A 20480-nucleotide genomic window follows, 5' to 3' on the forward strand; every position below is an offset into this window, starting at 1 on the left:
TCGCAAATCACAATTGCACTTTTCTAAGACCCAAAGCCCAAGCTTCAACGTTCCACGAATGGTAGACCCGTTGGGATTATTAAGCACAACACATTTTACTTCGGGTTCGGAGCCCATCGCAAATCGTAATCGACGGAACTCGACGGTCATACGTAAGGTGCGATGCGAACATCGGACCCACCAGGATTATCAAGCATAATACATATATTTTCGGGTCCTCTTCCCCAATCGCATATCGCAATCGGCGGAACCCAAGGTTTAAATATAAGGCACACCGCAATATACTGGACCCGTCAAAACTTGTTGGACACCTAATCCTAATGGGTTAGCGTGGAAGTTGAATGGACAAAGCAGTCCAAGAGACCTTGGGATCTGAATCCCAAGAGTCACCTATTGTACTATAAATGTACATCTATTGTTAATAAAAAAATGTATTCACTGTTTTATCTTTCATACTAGTCTTGCTGTCCATGTGAGTTTAACATGGTATCACAGCCACTTGTTTTTCTGTGGCCTGTTATGTGCATTTCATGTCAGTCCTGGCCCTCTGCCATATAACGCATCTGTCCAAAACGGTTCTGAGATGCTTGTCTGTCAATTTTATTGACTGCGCACTCTGACATATTAAATGCTGAACGTTTGTCTGTGCCTCTACCCTTGAACGTTAATGCATTGATTAACTTCTGCATATGCTCTCTGCTCTCTATCCGTTTTCTCTGCGCATCTGACAAACCTGCTCTCTGACTGCCAGAGACTGCGCCTCTGTCCATAACTGCGCCCTAACGCTTCTCTCAGGTCTGCTCAACTGCCATTGTGACTACCGTTAGCGCCTGCTCTCATACTTTCCGCTCTTTGTAATTTCTGAGAAACGCTCCTGCTCTCAGACTTTTCCGCGCCTGCTCTCAGAAGGGACTCGACCTCATATGGAGAATGATGTGTAAAAGTTAAGCGTTATTGGAATTACATGACTTTTGCATGCCGCAGAGAAGAAAGTGAAGCGTGGTGCGTTTCCAGTTGCGAACTGCATATCAATCGTTGCCTACCATGGCACGCTTGGTTTCTTTGAGTTATGGGGAAAGGAGATTATCTTCTGATCACTGGCAAATAGTCAAGGATCTCTGCAACATGGGGGCTCTGCTGCTGAAGCTGAAACAAATGTGAATTCATGGAGATTGACTATCCTGTCGCTAATTTTAGTCGCTGAACCTCCTCGCTGAGAGCCTCATTTAATGCATCTCGAAATTGGGCTTGCTGGTCCATGGCTTGCAGCCGAAGCTTGAGCTCATTATTTTCATTAGTGAGCCCCATCGAATCTCTCTGCAAAAGGGTAAGTTGTGCGGACAATGTGGTAGCCTCAGTTTGCAACGTTTGCACCTTACGTTCCAGCTCGGAGATGTAGCGCATCTTTCTTTCCTTAGAGCGTGCAGCCGACTGCCGATTGGCCAATATTCTCTTTGCACGTTTTGGATCGGTCATAGCAATCTCTGCTAGTTTTTCGTTGGACATTATTTTATTGAGCTCAGGTCCACTGAATTCGCCATTGCCAAATTCAAGTTTGAAATTCATGCTCCCATCCATGGAATTACTGTGAAAATGTTTGATGTTACGGCCTGTAGGAGAGGGGGACGGTTTCTGATTCGGATTCTCACTGTTTTGGAAGCTACTAAGAACACTGTCCATTGAAACACCCCGGACATGATGAGGATGATGATGAGAAGCAGCGTTCTGCTAGGCTTTGTGCTGCATGAGATTTATGATTAGAATTGTACTACTACTGCGGAAAAGGTTGGCAAGTATATGCAATAGTGGGTAGGCACCAAGTGCACTTTTTTTGGTTACGTTTTTCTCGTGCACACAAGGTTTTGTAAAATTCAATTGCAAATACCCGGCAAGCAGGGATTAGTTTGCTATGTAAAGTAATAGTTTCTGGCAGTGATGGTTTTATGATTTACATGACCTTTGGAATTGTCTCTCGCTAACATAGGTAGTTTGACTTTTATTTGATGAAGAAAATGAGAAATTTGCTATAGTCAGAGTATCCTTGGGTCAGCAGTAAGCTTTTGAAGATCTATAAATGCTGATTAAGGAATAGAACAGCGTGGTGACTTCCACAGTGCTGAAAGCCGAGGCTCGAATCTGTACCACATTTTGTAGACTGTAGATTATTCTCCTTTTATTGCCGTGTAAAATCAAGTATTGAATGTGTGGCTAGCAAGAGCACTGTATTTGTTGTTTAGATTGGAGGGTAACGAGTGCCTGTATCGGCTCACAGTTGTACACCGAATCAAATCAGTAATTGTTTCATGAGGTCTGACATCCGGAGATAATTATTCCTCTGAGCAGGGAAGCATTATCATTGTCATTTCTCTGAATTTGAGTTTTTTGGATGAAATTCTATCGCAGAATTCAATTTGGCTATCTACATGCATGTCTGTTTAATTTGATACTGTGCACAAGCTTTCGCTTATAAACAAATGGATGTGCCTCGTTGCAGTTGTATTGTTGAATGGTGAATGCAGTATAACTGGAGTTAACGCTGATAGATGATTTGTAAGTCAAATTTTTTATGACTTGGCACATGCTCAAGCAGATTTTAAGAGCAGTATTGAAGCCACCTCGAAGCAGATTTGGTGTTGTCTATGGAACAATTTGAAACAACCTCTGAGTGAAGTGATTCGTGGAGAAGTGATCAGCATTGTGAAGTGAATTTGAAGCATTTTTGAAGACATTTTTGGAAGTCATTTTTTTTGCAGTTTCTTGTAGAGATTTTGGAGCAGTTTCTTGTAGAGATTTTGCATGATTTCCATAGCAGCTAGATGCTCTGAAGTTTGAAGTTGAGGACAGCGCTCATCTTCACATTTATATATTTTTTGCATTGGTGATGTTATGCTCCAGTTCATTCTTGAAACGAACTGTGGACTGTTGATTTACCATGTGCCCAATTGTACCAATGTTTATTGTAGCTTGACGAGAAATGTTTATTGTAGTTTAACTTGGCAACATCCAGCTTACTCAGGTCCTGCTCCATCAACCATTTTCGCGACATTGTTGCCACTTGATAAGCCCTTACAATATCTTGTAGTAAGAGTACAATATTATTTTCTGTTGCTGTTGCCTCAGTTGTGTTTTTTAAGTGACATTGAAGAAAAATGGCCAGACATGAAGATGCATTAAAGTTATTGAATATCCTAATTCATTCCACTGTTGATGAGATGGTCAAAGTTAACAAAGAAACTCTCTTTGACATCCAAACCTCTCTGCAAACTGCACATGAGAATATTGAGTTTTTGCAGCTTGAAACAAAGCTACAGCAGGAAAAATTACACCAGTGGAGTCATCATTCTGAACCTGTTTCTGTTCAGAACAATGAAGCAGACTCCCATAAACAGCAAGTCAATAATGTTACAGTTCATTCAGATAAAGCAGCAAAGTTACATGCAGATGCAGAGGTTCAGTCTGCACTTCCCAAGCCCATCATCAGACCTTGGGAACAGCTTGTCCACAACAAGCACAGAACTGGTCTTGGATATGACAAGGACTTGTCCTTTCATATTCTAGACTATGTCAAGCCCATTCAGTTTCAGAGTGCTGGATTCATTTATGACAGTTCACCTGCTCCTCATGACAGTTCAGCTTCAGCTGTTCCAGATTCTGCCCCTCTTCCACAGCAACAACAACAACAAAAACAACAGATCGTGAAATGCCAACACTGTGACCGAGTTGGCCATCTGAAAGATCACTGTTTTGATCTTCATCCATGTAAGCACTGCCATAAAACCAGTCATTCTTCACACAGATGCTTCAGAAATAAACGTCCTGCAAGAACAAAGATTCATCTTGGATGGATCGCTTCTTGGCAATGGGCATCAACAGCCAAGAAGATATTCCAAACACATGTCAGAACTTGTTCCAGAATATTGAACAGTCTTGCAGTTGATTTTTTTCCATCTTCTCACCTTGTACTTGACAGGGGGGGAAATGATGGTCATCTACAAGCTTCAAAGTCACATCAAGCGAGCCTGAGCCACAACCTGCCACACCAGTTTCAGAGTTGTAGCCAGAGACAAAGATCCCTGAACATGCCTTCAGTTGGCAATCTGGGACACTTCCTCTAGCAGAAGACTTCAGCTTCTTGCCAGTTTTGGAAGAGTTCCAGGAATCGCAGAGTTGTTGGTCATCCTTAAACCATCACAGATTAAGGACACTTCCTCTAGCAGAAGACTCCAGCTTCTTGCCAGTTTTGGAAGAGTTCCAGGAATTGCATTAAGCATTCCAGAGTTGTTGGTCATCCTTAAACCATCACAGGTTGAGAACACTTCCTCTAGCAGAAAACTTCAGTTTCTTGCCAGTTTTGGAAGAGTTCCGGGAACTGCACTAAGCGTTCCACTGTTGGTGGTCATCCTTAAACCACTGCCCTTTTATACCAACATTTCATAGAGCACATTCAGCCTAGTGCTGCCATGCATTTTTTTGCACATTTTGTATTACAGCTCTCTTCTTGGACTCATACATAACCCTTCGGATTAAGGGGGGGAATGTTGGACACCTAATCCTAATGGGTTAGCGTGGAAGTTGAATGGACAAAGCAGTCCAAGAGACCTTGGAGTCTGAATCCCAAGAGTCACCTATTGTACTATAAATGTGTATCTTATGTTAATAAAAAAATGCATTCACTGTTTTATCTTTCATACTAGTCTTGTTGTCCATGTGAGTTTAACAAAACTATTAAACACAGCATATATATTTTCGGGTCCGGCCTATCGCATATCGCAATCGGCGGAGCCCGAGGCTTATACATAAGGCGCGATGCGATTAGCGGACCCGACGATAACTATAGACCCGGGTGCATAATATTTGAAGTCCAGCCTTATGGTCCGGCCGCAGGTTTTCCCGTGTTTTCCCGTGTATTCCGATAAAATGTTATGGTCCGGGTTTTTAAAGGAAAATCCCATATGGCAGACCCGCCAGAACTATTAACCGCAACGCATATATTTTCGGGTCCACTTCCCCAATCGAAAATCGCAATCGGCAGAGTCCAGCGCTTATACATAAGGTGCGATACCATATGGCGGACCTGACGATAACTATAGATCTAGGTGTATAGGATTTGAAGTCCAGCCTTATGGTTCCGCTACAGGTTTTCCCGTGTATTCCGATAAAATGTTGTGGTCCGGGTTTTCAAAGGAAAATCCGATAGGGGTGATGTTGCATGTGATTGCCCGCTGCAATGTGCGATTGCGACTCGATCGCATCACAACCTTGGCTAAACTAGGGGCCGATTCTTTCACACTCGCTCCTTTTGATTTCAATACGCCTTATCATTTTATAAAGTTTTAATGAGGGAAAGATTTGTTCTTAGGTGTTTCTATCATATGTTTCATAATCATAAAGCTAATGTTAATTATCTCTGCAGGCAAGGATTAAAAGACGCATGAGCGGATCCGAAGGGTTCATATATGCGAGTGTTTTCTAGTTAAAGATCCAGCCTTAGGTGTTCTTGGTCAGGTTTCCACTCGTTGCCTGTGTATTCCGAAAGTGAAGTTGTCCCGAGTTTCATCATGAAGAGATGACACGCAGTCATTCTCCTTTCCATTAACATCCGTTCATTCCCCTCCAGGAAGCAGAATACTCCAGCAAATGTAACCTCGACGTGTCAGTGGTTACATCAACTGTTGTACCTCTGTATATTGTGATTCGTATATTGAAAAGAGAAGAGAGGTGAAAATTTAGGAGAAGACCAAGGGTCAGTTCCTTTTGCATAAGTATTACCTCCGAAGATGAGGGGAGGGCTTTTTTATTTTGGCAGAACAACTTTTGATTTATTGTGCTAATAAAGAAGACTGTTTGGGTCAAGAAGGAGCCTTTTTCAGATTCATTTTCCTCTTCTTTCATGTTTTTGGAATCAGGGTGTTGTTGTTGGCATAAATATAAATGTGTTTTGTTCTGTGCATATTGATAACGATACAACTTACACTAGTCTTGGTTATTTGAATGTAATTCTTTATCATAGTTAACTCATGAGCAGTCCCTGATTTGAAACTATGTTAAACCTCAGTTGCAAGTTTATTTGTAGGAACTAGAATGGGCATTCATTTGCGAGTAATTAGATTGCAACTAAGCTTTAATACAACCTTGTTCATCTGTGAACTCAGTAATTGATTCATTTGGCCTTGGAATCTATGCATGATGTTTAATCTCTTTTGTTATATTCCTGTAGGATAGATTAGAATAGTTAGGACTAGCATAAGTAGGTAAAAATTAGTATAGATAGGATTTGATACATATAGGTTAGCTATTTCCTTTTGTTGATTTAACTGAAGTCTTCCTCCTAGGAGCAATCTTTCAACACCTATAACAGTTTACACGATCCTTTAGAACCCGTTGGAACTAGCCAGCCCAAACGAAAGCAAATCTAATTTGGGTCTACGATCGGGTTAGTTCCATTTATTGGTATAGCGAAAATTCGCCATATCAACAATATATAATTATAATTAATATAATAATGTTATATATTTATTTCCTTTGATATTAAATTTAAAATATAATATAGTAATATTATATTAATTAAATATTATAATAATATATATTTATGTATGTTTTTACAGTTTGTCATCATGTTATATGCTATTTTTTGGATTTCTTCTATATAGGGATGTTTGAATGTTCTTCGTAGACTCACCCCCTATCATGAGGGAAATCATTACCGATGGCTGGTAAATCCACTTAAACATTGGACAACTAAAAAAATCCAATGACAGCGGAAATAAAAAAATTTACATACAACATAATATATGTTAATATCAATGTCATCTATTGAATTGGTAAGGAAAAAAATAGAGACGAAGGCCAAAATTGTAAATTGTAAGACTCAAAATTAACCATCTTTTCTTTAAATTTAATGATTTTCAAAAAATCTTTTGACAATATTATAATAATAATATCTATATTTAAGGTCACAGTCAATCCAGACACCAAATTGGTGTATGAGATCTCCTTGTTTGTGGGACAAGGGATCCACCAGCGATTTAACTGCTAAGTCTCCGAAGGCATACATACTCTACCCCACTCTGGTTTTGAACCTATGACCTCTTAGAAGGAAACACATGCTCTTAACCATTAGACCCATATATAAATTATCATATATATTATTTATATTTACACAATATTAATAAATATATCCCATTATTATTATAATGTTAATACTCCATTAAAAACACTTATATAAATTTACTTCTTATATAATTTAAACCTCCTCTACTTTAACTTTAGTTATGAATAAAAATATATTTAGTTTTATTAAATTTAAGTATTTATTATATTTGTAAACTACTATATAACATTTTTTTAACATCATCTTTAACCTAAAATAATGTATTGTGACAGAGCTAGCCCATGTCCCAGTCCATGGAAGCTACAAGGAAAGTTAAAGGCAAGCTTCGATTGGCGCACGGATGTTCATGTTATCGCCTGCACTGAGTCTGACAGTCCAACCCGTAGGGACAACAAAAATTTAAAGTAGGCTTGCTTTGATACTGTCGGTCCCATGGATGCTGTTGGTCATAATTCCAAGTACATCGAATCTTCATAAATTCAGCCAGTTCGAATAAAATTGGTCGTAAAATGTGTGGCCGGTGGGAATAAAGCTGGTTATGGATACTGGCATGTTTTATAACAGTTATATATATACCCTCACAATTATTTATATGGTTGGAGATTTCACTAAGTAAACTGTATAATAAATCAAAATACATTACACAGTTTACTTCTAGAAATCTCCAAATTTTTTATGTTACATTATAATATTAACAATTTATATATTACTGTAATTCACTATCCACATAGATATCTCACAATTCATATACTACTCCCACTCTCCAGAAAATACTGCGAAGCTGGGTTAATAATCACCTATAGAGAATGGTGACACTCCATTGATCTAACTACTCTGTTTTCCCTTGCGAGGTAATGATAATCCAATATTCGTACCTATGTGTTGTGATGCAATCAAATATATTCAGGTGGTGTTTCGGGCCAGAAGCACGTTCTGTAAAGCAATTGGAAATGATATATTATTCTCGCCTTTGAAAGTGGATATGCGGGCGAAATATCATTCTCCATTCACAGTTCAAAAGCATAAAGAGAATATTAATTTCTTTATTTTGATAGGACGATTCTAGGTTGGTAAAATGAATTTGACAGCTTGCCGACTTAATTGAGTCCGCACATCTGACAGAACAGTTTTATTTCTCGCAAATGAATTTTCTTTGGATCAATAACCTAACTAAATTTCACACAAAACAAGCAAACTGATTTACACCTAAACGTATAAAATTGTAAATTCTCAAAAACTTTATTCCTCGTATTTTAAGCTGTCATTTTTAGATTCGGAACTTTGCACTTCAACACGATTTGTAAATTCTCAAAAAAAAAAACAAAAAAACAAAAAAAAACATCCCTCGTACTTTGAGTTATCATTTTTTGATTCCGAACTTTGCACTTCAACACGACCTTGAACAAAAATCCTACTACTTCACCGTCTTGGGGTCGGTAACATCGTACATCCATTCAATTTTTCACTTTACGAAAATTTCGATTATCATGTTAATGTTTCCAACTAGATTTCAGTCATGTACAATATTTTGTGAAAATGCGGGTATCCTTTCTATAAATATGGCATCCTTCAGCGGAACCCAAGGTTCAGATTATGACATTACCTAACGTGATTTCCACCTCTATTTTCCATTTCGGACATTAATCTAACATCATCACCACGGTACCACCTGTATTCTCCATTTCTGGCATATGATGAAAGTATTGATTCCCGCTTCGTCCAGGGAAGACTCAATAATCATTATGTCGCTAAGCAATGTCTACTATTATTATTTATAAAGTCGGCAAAGGGAGCATGTAGAAAATTAGGTTTTTTTCATTTCAGGGTTTCTTAGCGAGGAGCTAAAGGGCCTGGAGGCTGAGGGTTTTTCAAATTAGGATGAACCCAGTGGAGGCAGAACTGAGAGAGATGGGTAATGGTAGGATCTCCCACTTTGTTCTGGTTCACGGGGCATGTCATGGAGCTTGGTGTTGGTACAAGCTCTCAGATCTGCTGGAAAAGGCTGGCCATATCGTCACAGCCATCGATTTGGGGGGTGCTGGAGTCAACCCAAAGGACGGCGACACCATTCGTAGCTTTGCAGAGTACAATGAACCACTCGCCAAATTCATGAAAGATCTTCCAGGTGGAAATGGAGAAGGATATGGAACAGAGAAGGATGAGAAGGTAATATTGGTTGGTCACAGCATGGGAGGCGTGAGTTTGACTTGTATGATGGAGCAATTTCCACAAAAAATTGCCGTGGCTGTATTTGTCACTGCTTTTATGCCTGTTCCCGGTACAGCCCCTCTTCAGCTTATTGATGAGGTATTACTATTATATTTATATATCATTTGCCGGTACAGCCCCAGATGAGGCATCAGTATTATATTTTATGTATCACTGTATCACTGTAGTTCATAGAATATTATAATTTATAATGTGCTCAGATAGTCAAAGTTTTTCCATTGCAAATAATGTGTTCAGATAGTCAAAGTTTTTGCATTGTAAGTTGTTGGAAGGTATAAATAAATGCATATTAATAATGTTAGATTTGGCATTTTTGTGATTCATATTCTAGATAAATGTTTTTTTGGATTAATCACATCATTTGTATTTGGTCAATTTTTCGAATCAATTAATGTGGTTTATCTCAAGGACAAAATGGTTCGAAATTATATTAATTGGTTCGAAATCTACCAAATCTTAATCATGTGATTAATTCCAAAAACTTTTATCTACATATTAATAATCTTATTATTGTTTTTTTCTAATTTCAAAAGGCATTCAGAAATATATGCTGAATCAATTCATGAGTAAGTTTAATATTAACTCAATTTAATATGGCAGCTTTTATAATAGAACTCAATTTAATATGATCTAGTGATAGAGAGTTTGCATTCATGTTGAATCCATTCATGAGTCAGTTTAATATTAACTCAATTTATCATGGAAGCTTTTATAATAGAACTCAATTTAATATGATCTAGTGATAGAGAGTTTGCATTCATGTTGTGATGTTGTTTCTGCTGCTGCTTTGTTCAGGTTTATCAGAGAAATCGAACGTGGGGAGACACGAAATTTAGGTATCGACATGAGGGACAACAGAACAAACCGACGTCCTTCATATTCGGGAAGCACTTCGCGCGCAAGCACCTCTATCACAACAGCCCCTCTGAGGTGAGTAACGAATGATGATGGTGTCCTGCTAACTAAGCATTGACTGGGGCCATTTCTCATGTATTCTCTGCTCTAGTTCTACTGATGATTTGGAGCTACTTTAAGGAACTGAGGATGATCCATGGCAGGATATCAGGCTAGCCGAGTGTCTTGCAAGAAGTATGCCCGTGTTCCAAGACGAGGTTTCGTACAGCAGTGAGAATTATGGCAGAGTACCTCGAGCGTACATAGTGGCCAACCAGGATAAAGGAATATTGGAGGAACTGCAGCGGAAAATGATAGCCGATAACCCCCCTGATAGAGTCTACGAATTGGAGGAGTCGGATCACAGTCCCTTCTTCTCTTGCCCTGCTCGGCTTGCCCAAATTCTACAAGAAATCGCTAATGCTTTCGATTGATGAGCGTATTGATATCTGGATGTGATATGAAGAATAGAGATAGTGAACTTCATCCCTATTCACGCTTCATATTTCCGTGGATTTAAACAGCATTAGTGTGATTTCTCTAATAATTGTGAAGTTGGTTGACAGCTGCTCATTTGAAGTCCTATAGTGCACGATCCTGCCATATTGTCAATTGTATCTTATTTGTACGAGTATCTACAATGATATAGTATTGATCTGTGGGAAAACCAAGTTCCGAGTAGTTTCCTGTACTCTTCATTGGAATCAAGAGCACTGTGCAAATATGTCATAATCGATAGTTCCTCCACAAAATCGTTGCCCTTCCTATACTGTTTTTGGAATTTATGTTTTCTTGCGTTTGGATTTCATCCCTTTATGTTATTTCCTTTGGGGCCATAATACTGATACGAATAATCTTCTTTTTTTTATATATGTTAGTGGAGATGTATATTAAATATTTTAAGAATGGGCCATAATACTGATACTAATAATCCGCGTTTGGACTTCATCCCTTTATGTTATTTCCTTTGGGGCCATGATACTGATACGAATAATCTTCTTTTTTTTATATATGTTAGTGGAGATGTATATTAAATATTTTAAGAATGGGGCCATAATACTGATACTAATAATCTTTTCTTTTTATATATGTTAGTGGAGATGTATATTAAATATTTTATTAATATAATTGTGAGGAATTTAGGAACTTTGTGACACTCACCCCAACAATAAACGTGGGCAGCGGCTAACCAGCATACCATAGGGTATTCAATGCCCCGGGAGATGCAGGGGAGATAGCGCGCTAACACATGAATTCCCATTTCTTATTTAGTGCCGACTTTCTGAATTCGCGTGTTAGCGCGCTATCTCCCCTGCATCTCCCGGGGCATTGAATATCCTATGGTATGCTGGTTAGGTGCTTCCATAAACGTCTACACCTTTAAATATCCCTTAAACAAAAATATAAACGAACAAACATAGTATATATACATATTTATATTATAAATAACTAAATGTATTATAATATATATTCATAATATTATAAATTTTTAAATATGCCATATATATTATTATGAGAAGTTGTGTTTAGAGATATTTTTCTAGTGTATTTTTCAGGATATTGAATCTAAATATACAATAAAAAACAGTTTGAATATTAATATTAATAAATTAATGTTAAAGTTATAGTTAAATTAAATATTAAATTAATGTATATGATTATTTTATTTATGAAATAAAAATTTAATTTTTTTTATTCATACATGAAAATTTAATTGTTAAAATTTATATAACTTATAAATCTTTAAAAAAAATTATATATTAATAAATAAAATCAATAATTAAGATATATAATAAAATGTATAACTTAAATTAAATTATAAATCTTTATAATTACTAAAAATATATTCTTATTACGCAATTACATAAATTATAATATCTCTTTACTGTAAAATTATATAGCATTTCTTTTTAATCTTATAAGTTATTCTGGAAATTAAAAACCTTCCAACCACATAAATCCGAGTCGATACTATCATTTGTGCATACAAAATCCAAAATTTGAAGTGTGTCATAAAATGACTCATGTCAATGATGCCCAAAATAATCGTATCAATGCTGCCCAAAATAATCGCAATATAGATAGGAGCTTGTCCCATTAGTGCCGAATTTAAATTTAATGGCAATATATATCTTAGTTTGCTGTACATCTATTCTTTAAAAAAAATTAAAAAAAATTAAACATCTATAACGTATATAGATTCATAACAAAATAGGATGATTACCAGAGTTCCAAAATTTACCAGAAAAAAGAAACTACTCACAACGAACCATTATGCTTGTAAAATATTCTGTCATCTAACAACTAACCAATATAAAAGTATTTAAAACAAAATGTTGTGTGTACAAAAGATCCATTATCTAAAATAGGCCAAATATCAACATTCCAATTTAATAGTAGTTAGAGAGAGAAAAAAGTAGTTATACAAATAATTGCAAGGCATCATCTAACATAGTTTTTTATTTGTTCTTTTTTCGAAATTTTATATTAACCTAAACGATATTTATAAGTCATATATTTTTTTAATTTTGCAAATCATTTTATTTTTATTTTTTTAGATTGAACGAGACCAAATACATTATCTCAAAATTAGACTCAAAGTTTTCAAAACTACCATAACATGTTTAGTGTGACAAATGACTCTAATAAAGATTTTGCATTATTTTTATGGACATAACAACAACTAAAACATGAAAACCCATATAAATAGATAGTTAGGAAAGACAAAACATGGCTACTAACTATAGCATAGACAATACAAAGATTAAAGAAAGTTGTTAGGTGGAGGGTGTTAAGATCTGTGTGGGAGAGATTGTTTTGTGGTTACTCGGTGTATTATATATTCTCATTCATCAGTTGATAGAGCAAATGCAAGTCCTCCATTTCACTCGAACAAAACATTTCCCAAGAGATTCTTGACATGTCAATCGAGGTTGGTGGTGTGGAAGTATTAGTTTTATCGACCTGAAGCATTACCAAGATTAGGGACCCAATTTGAGACCGAAACCATTAAGTGTCCTGAATTTCTTATTAAATGCCCATCAAATCGCGCTGGTGATATATCTTTGTAGAGGAATGGGCTCAAGAACAAGCCCAAGACACATTGAGAGTGTTGTAGTCATTGGTTCCCATCCTACAATGACCTCGTTGTTGAGGCATGGAAAAGGGAAAAAGTTGTTAACAATATATAAAAGGGGCAAAAAAAGGCTAGTTGGCGAAGCTGGTGAGGGAGACACCATAATAGTTGCAAATGATGAGAGGCTAGGTGAAGCTCAGAGAATGAGAATGAACAGAGAATTGAGAGTAGAGAAAAATGGAAGAAAAAAAAACTGAAGGATTGTTGGTTTGGAGCGAGAGATAATGAGACAAATACTGAAATAAAATGAAAAATAGTAGGAACTAGGAACTAGGTAGGGAAATCTAGTTCCTAGCAATGAGAGGAAAAGGCTACTAGGCATGCGGAGTGAAACATAGCCTCATGGATCCCCCACATTCGACAAAATATCCTCGTACCAACCTCATAACTAAGATGTGGATGGCGCTTTGAATTGGAAATTACTAGGGATAAGAAGAAGGAATTAGGCCAATATGGTCTGGTCCTTATTTATATAGAGCACAACCAAGGAGGAAAAAAATTTCGCGAGGCATTGATAGTCCCCAAAATGGCTTTGTATCTTGTTATTCATTAGAGAAAAAAGAAAACGATACAAATGAAACCTCCTTTGAATCATATTATCTTCGTGAGGTGCCTTGCGGATGGAATGCCATCAATGGTGGTCTTCAAACCATCACATGTACTCATTACACAATTAAGTAGAATGGCCCTAAGTCTTTTTATATTAGACCAAACCTGAGGCGAATTCAATGGAGGAAGGGGGAACTCCATATGGGTGCAGATTTTTACTATAGATTCAACAGCTTATGTGATATGCTAAAACACAAGACAAGAATCTGCTCTACTCTTCAGCAGAAACCAAAATTGATTGATGAAAATAATAAGCAGAAAAGGAAGAATTTCAATCTCACATAACATAAGATTTCTTTGGGGAAAGCAGCTGCTCAAAACCCTGACTATCTATATTGCATTAAAAAAAAGATCCGAGAAGAAAATACTATGCTTGTTATCCCCGAATAATTCCTACACAAGTACAATCTATCTGTTTGCCTCACAAACTAGATCAAGCCAACACTTAGCCAAATTTACTGCCTTCCAAGCCCCTACTTCCTTGCGTAATTCCTGAGAGAATTATCCCATGTTTAATTGGGAAATTCCTCATCCATAACTGCACAATTCATCATAGGCCTTCTATTGATTTCATGCACCATCTGTACAACTCAGAAAATTATACAACTGTAGTACACTATCACTGAACTCTAACCTCAATTGGGTCTTCCTCTGAACTGACATGCATGAGTTATTTATTAGCGAATCTTCAGTTAACTAGTGGAGCAGTGAAGTTGCACTCATGCCCATCCCCACTACTACACCTCCTACTAGTTCCTCCAAGAGTTGAACTAGTTTAACTTACTTTAACTGAGTTACACTGATTTAACTAATTACAACTCAAAAGAACTCAACCTAGGACCCTAAAATATAAGGATCATTGTACATGACTCTAGATAGACTTCTAACTCAAATTTCCAAAGCCAACTAAGTCAAATTAACTTAGTTAACTATTACAAGTTGCTATGAGAATAGAATTTCGATTTAATTCCTAACTTAATTCAAGGACAAATTAAATTAGGCTTTCTTGTTGTTGTTTTCTACACTCCATCTCAACAAGAAAGGGAGTATGTTCTACCCTCATCCTTCCTCTGTCAAACTCGAATTTGCATAGTGACAAAGCATTTGTCAAAATATCTACATCCTCCTCCTCTATGGGATTGTACTCCAACAACATAATTCTCCTATGCACACAATCTCGCAGACGACGATACAGGATATCAATATGCTTGGACCTATCATGGAAAACTAGATTTTCAGAGAGTTTAACCCAATTTGATTATCATAGTAAATCACAGTTGGATCCATCTGCTAACCAAACAAACCACCAAGAATCTTCCTCATCCAGATCGCCTCACAATTTGCTTGACTAGGAGCCCTGTACTTTGCTTCTGCTAAACTGAGTGCAAGTAATCTATGTTTCCTGTTGTACCAAGAAAAAATTGTTGACCCAATACTAGAGATCCCACCTAATGTGTTATTCATGTTGGATGGAATCACTGCCTAATCTGCATCAATGAATCCTTGAAGCTTCAGTCCCTCTGCTCGTCTATACCAAATACCATACTAAGTAGTTCCTCTGAGGTATCTTGACACATTTTTCATTGCCTTCCAATATAGCTTGGTCATCTTAACCATTGATTAACTAAGTTGGTTAAGTCCATAAGACATGCTAGGTCGTCTGTTCACCAAATACATGAGTGAACCCACAAGTTGCATGTAAATAGTAGCCTCCACTACTTCACTGGAAGTAGCATCCTCCTTCCTCCAGTTACTAGCTAGAGGAGTCCCCATGGGTTTACTTCCCTCCATGTGGAACTTCTTGAGTATCTCATTGGCATATTTTCCCCAAGAGACAAAGAGTTCCTCATCTCCTTGCCATACTTCCATCCCCAGAAATTAGTGCATGAGACCCAAGTACTTCATTTCAAACTCTCTTGCAAGATCCTCTTTGCAAGACTTGATCAGCTTATCATCACCTATCAGAATCAAATCATCGAAATATAAAACAATAATCAACAATTTAGCTTCAACCACAATATGGTAAAGGTTCGCATCTGCTTCACTTTTGGTGAATCCCAACCAAGTGAAATAGATATTGATCCTAGTGTACCAAGCACGAGGTGCTTGTTTCATTCCATATAGCGCTCACTTGATTCTGCACACATTTGACTCTCTATTGAAGGTCTCAAATCCTTCAGGCTGATCAATCTACACCTCTTCCTCAATCATGTCATTGAGGAATGTTTCCTTTACATCCATCTGATGTGTCTTCCACCCCATCTGTGCTAATAGTGCTAGAATGGAGCTAATTGATGATTACCTTGCTACAGGAGCAAAAGTCTCATCGTAATCAACCCCCTCCACCTGACAAAACTCTTTGGCCATAAACATGACGTTTTATTTCTCCACACTAACATCCGCTGCTTTCTTTACCTTGTAAATCCATCTGGAACTCACCACAGACTTTTCTGCCTATCTTGGGACATTGTTCTTGACAATGGAGTCATACTCCTCAACCATGGCGTCAACTCAAACTGGTTGTTGCACCACTTCCTCAAAAGAGGATGGCTCAATCTCTACACATCCTGTCATTAGAGCCATATAGCTAGTGTACTGCTCTGGTGACCTCCTATGCCTGCACTGTGATGTGGGTGTTACCACACTATCTCTAGCATCATGCAATAATCTGTCAGCCTCTCTGGTGTGCTTTCTCCCATCTTTGGAAGACTCTACATGAGTGGGTGTCTTCAAACCTTTCTCCTCTACATGTGGCTACTCCATATCATCATGAGGTTCCTCCTTTGGAGCTAAAATCTCCTCAACCACATGTAGCTAAAGCTCCCTCTCAAGGGCACATCTCATGGCCTTATCTTCATCAAATTTTACATCTCTACCAACCACTGCCATCCTGTTGGTTGAAAGGTACACCTGATAGTTGTGAGGTGTATCAGTGTACCCAAAAAATATTCCCAACTCTGCTACTGGATCAAGCTTTTTCCATGCATATTTAGTTACATGGTAGTAGACTGATGAACCAAAAATCCTAAAGTGTTCCACATCTGGTTTCTTCCTTAAAAAATCCTCTTCTGATGTACTCATCCTGAGAATTCGATGGGGGCTTCTGTTCTACAAACAAACAGATTGTAATGTCCCTTAAATAAAAAATAATATAATATAATGTTAAATAAATAATAAACAATAAATAAAAAATAGTAATAGAAAATAAATATGAAATTAATAAATTAATTACATGCTCTAAATAAATATAAATAAGAATAAAACAAGAAAGCAGTAAAAATCAGTAAAGCTATCAAAAAGTAAAAACAAAAGAATAAAACATGAAAGCAATAAAGTTACATGTTGACACATGGAATGTGTGCATGTGGTTCCCCTTCCAATGTTTTCTCTATTTAATAGACGGGGAGGAAGATGAGAGGCATTCCATCATTCCATGATTCCATCGTCCATTCTCTTGGGAGAATAGTGTTGTGAGACAAAGGTTTCCCTGGCAGCAGTACATTGATTGAGGGCTCGGGGGTGGCCAGTTGTAGCAAGATTTTGTGCAATTGAGCCTACGGTTGGGTGGAGTGTCATCCCCAAGACTTTGTTGCAGTTAGAAGAATTCAACTGGAGTTCCACAGGTAAGTTGTATCTCCTCACTTTTTTTTCTAAATTTAATGTTAACTAGTTGATAAATTGCGTGATGATTGTAAGTCCCCTGATTAAACTAGTTAATTATGTGTTGTTATTTCGGGGTTGTTACATATGGTATCAGAGCATGGTTCAACTCTTAGGGCCTATATACATTTTAATATAGAAAAATTTGATCTAAATGATTTATCAATTTCTTTTGGGAAGCCGTCAACATTTCTGAGCGAAAATCTCTACAGTATTCAAAGTCGATTTTGAGAAATAAATTATTCAGAGCATTGGAATCTATAATTTAATTTCTGAGGTTGTATCCACTTTACCTAGTGCGTAATTTTCATCGTTGAGATTTGACGTCAATTGCTTGATGCAAAGGTTTCTTGGCAACTGTCAGTAAAAAAAATAATTTGTCTTCCCATTTCTCTGAACTATTGTGCTTTTCTGGTTAAATTAGAGCTTATTTCCACTGATTAAAAAAAAAAGGTTTGATGTAAACATAAGTTTTAGATATAATAAATCTGTATATTTATAAATATTCTAGGTATATAGATTTCCTAACTCTCATTGTATATAGTCGATTTCCCATGTATCCTCTATTTTTCTTTTGGAATTTCGCAGATCTTAAAAAGTTGAGGGCTCTTTTTGGAATTCCATATATCTTACAAAGTTGAGGGTTCTTGCTTGCAGTTCCTTCATAATTTTCTTCCATACAGTTAGGGTTTCAATGCTTTTTTTTTTCAAGCTCATTCCTCACATCTAAAATAATTGTTTTGGTTCATTTTTTTTGGAGGAGTCACAAGAATTAATAGGCCGTCATATTTACTTAACTAAAAATTGCCTTTTGGATGTATTACAGAGGTAGAATTTCTTTTTTTTTGGTTTGAACATGGGAATTTTAAGGAAATTCCTCATAATTTATTTTCTAAAATTATGCCAATGCCAATGTATTATAGCTAGTAGGTTTGTTTAGAGTTTCTTGGTTTTGTTTTGGTCTTTTTGTTGTTATTATTTACATCACTCATAAATTCCTTTTTTCTAGAAAACTGGGTATTTGGTACTTGTAATCGGAGTGCAGGGGCCAGAGGACCTTTTCCATGCGATGACAGTATATGAAGGGATAATCTAGAAATAAAGACATGTGAGAGTTTACTGTTGTATTCAGACACGGTTTATTTAATGCAGGCTTCGGATTTTATCTTCAAGAGGATTAGAGAGCGTTGTCATGGTATAATCTTGGACGTTTATTTTTCGATATCTCGAAATCTGCAGTGATAAAGTGATGGAAAATTGTGCATAGTAGGTCTCAAAGGGCGGGCATTCGATTCGATCTTTAATCCTCACTCTTAAAGAAGTTTTTGTTTAGAAGTGAAAAGGTAATTGATGAATGTAAAACCTGATAGGCATTAAATCTTTGTTAGATTTTGATATGTTGTTGCCTTCGCGGGTGCGCTTGCAGGCGGGCCATATTATTAATAAAATGATTTTATTTTGTGTTTTTTGGGAGGGATAACCTTCCCAGTCATCCGATCCAATTTTGGACGGGGGACGGTGTCTTTTCTTGTTTATTGTGTATTTCTGTTGGAATCTCTCTTTGGTTGTTTGATATGGCTCAATGTCAATCATTTTTTTGATTTCGTAAAGCCCCTATATTGACACACCGAGGTAATTCTATTAGGTATGGAAAATCTCACAACTCGCTCAAAGAATTTGATGAGAAATGCAATCGAAATAACTTGACTTGTATTTATTTGTCCATTTTGTTAAACTTGTGGTAAGATCCACCCCAGTGAGGGGATGGAGAGCCTTAACCACGTGTGATAAGAAAGTCTGAAGACTGTTCCCATCCTTGTTGAGGGAGATGACAACCACCTCTCCTTTCAAAACTTATCAAGTAAATATAGAAATGAATCAAAATCAAATATGTGTGTTCGTGATCCTATCAATGCATCCTTAGAGTATGGATAATACAAAAAAAACCAATGAATTTGTACACGATTTCTGTTTCTGAACTATTGGTAGAAATAAACAACGTAATTGAATTTTAAGAAGCCATTGGAAGGAAATTGATTTCCACGAAGAACATCTGAGATTGAAAAGTCTACAAAAGTTGGTACATAATGAAAGCTTCATTTTTTGAAGGCTTTACTTACAAGAGAAGATGTTTCTTTGCTAATATGTTGTCCTCTTAAAACAAGAATACCGAAAATTTGACATGTCCTGAGATGAAGATGCTTCTCTCTGCGTGCCAGTCTTAGAATCAACTCCAGATCCAATTTTCATTGAATTTTAGTGACAATAAAATCTTGGTCAATTACCTTTATTTCATTATACTTCATCTCTGGAAAACCCAATGATGTCTATGTTAATCTCATAATTGTCGATAGATATTCTGCAGTTGACCTTATCTATTTTAGGTGAGTAAACATTTCCATTTGATTTTTGAGTTGAGGCTCTTTTAAAATTGACATCATAAAAGGAAAATCGAAATCCATTTAGCTGCAGTTAGGGCAAATAAAGATTGAAGAATCAAATTAGTTTGAATAATAATAATTTCAGATTAAAGATATTTATATGTGAAATAACATGAATGTTTGAAATCTCTTGCAAAAACTGTTTTCCATCATGACCAAGGGATATTTTTTTACTTGCTTTTCTTGACTTAAGGTCTGCCTCCATAATAGGTAATTTTATTGGTATGCTGACTTATTGCCACAGCCCATTGATTTTGGTAGTATTAGTTGTAAAAATCCAGCCCTGAGATACACGTGTCACTTCAACTTTGTAACCTATTTAAAGAAAAAATAGAGCTTACTTTAGCGTGTAAATAGTAGCTACTGTTTACAGTCAACTATGTATTGCTCCATTCAAATA

General features: G+C 36.7%; 2 protein-coding genes and 1 non-coding gene across 3 annotated transcripts; 1 reads left to right on the forward strand and 2 right to left on the reverse strand.

The window, feature by feature from the left end:
* Positions 1 to 1176: 1176 nt before the first annotated feature.
* LOC149156171 (bZIP transcription factor 29-like) lies at positions 1177 to 1716 on the reverse strand. Its single transcript, XM_089442007.1, has one exon. The coding sequence runs from the start codon at positions 1678 to 1680 to the stop codon at positions 1177 to 1179; it is 504 nt and encodes a 167-aa protein (XP_089298133.1). The 5' UTR covers positions 1681 to 1716.
* A 7180-nt stretch (positions 1717 to 8896) lies between these two features.
* Positions 8897 to 10986, forward strand: LOC149156172 (methyl jasmonate esterase 1-like). The gene is made up of 3 exons (XM_089442012.1): positions 8897 to 9418; positions 10136 to 10270; positions 10399 to 10986. The coding sequence occupies exons 1-3, from the start codon at positions 8990 to 8992 to the stop codon at positions 10666 to 10668; spliced, it is 834 nt and encodes a 277-aa protein (XP_089298138.1). The 5' UTR covers positions 8897 to 8989; the 3' UTR covers positions 10669 to 10986.
* An 8383-nt stretch (positions 10987 to 19369) lies between these two features.
* On the reverse strand, positions 19370 to 19497 carry LOC149156173 (U6atac minor spliceosomal RNA). The gene has a single exon (XR_016263964.1). It is a non-coding gene; the product is annotated as a U6atac minor spliceosomal RNA (small nuclear RNA).
* Positions 19498 to 20480: the final 983 nt, after the last annotated feature.

The sequence above is a fragment of the Pinus tabuliformis genome, chromosome 9 (genome assembly GCF_031772625.1).
Source record: "Pinus tabuliformis cultivar Carrire ecotype Pingquan chromosome 9, CPIR1, whole genome shotgun sequence".
Lineage (NCBI taxonomy): Eukaryota > Viridiplantae > Streptophyta > Pinopsida > Pinales > Pinaceae > Pinus > Pinus tabuliformis.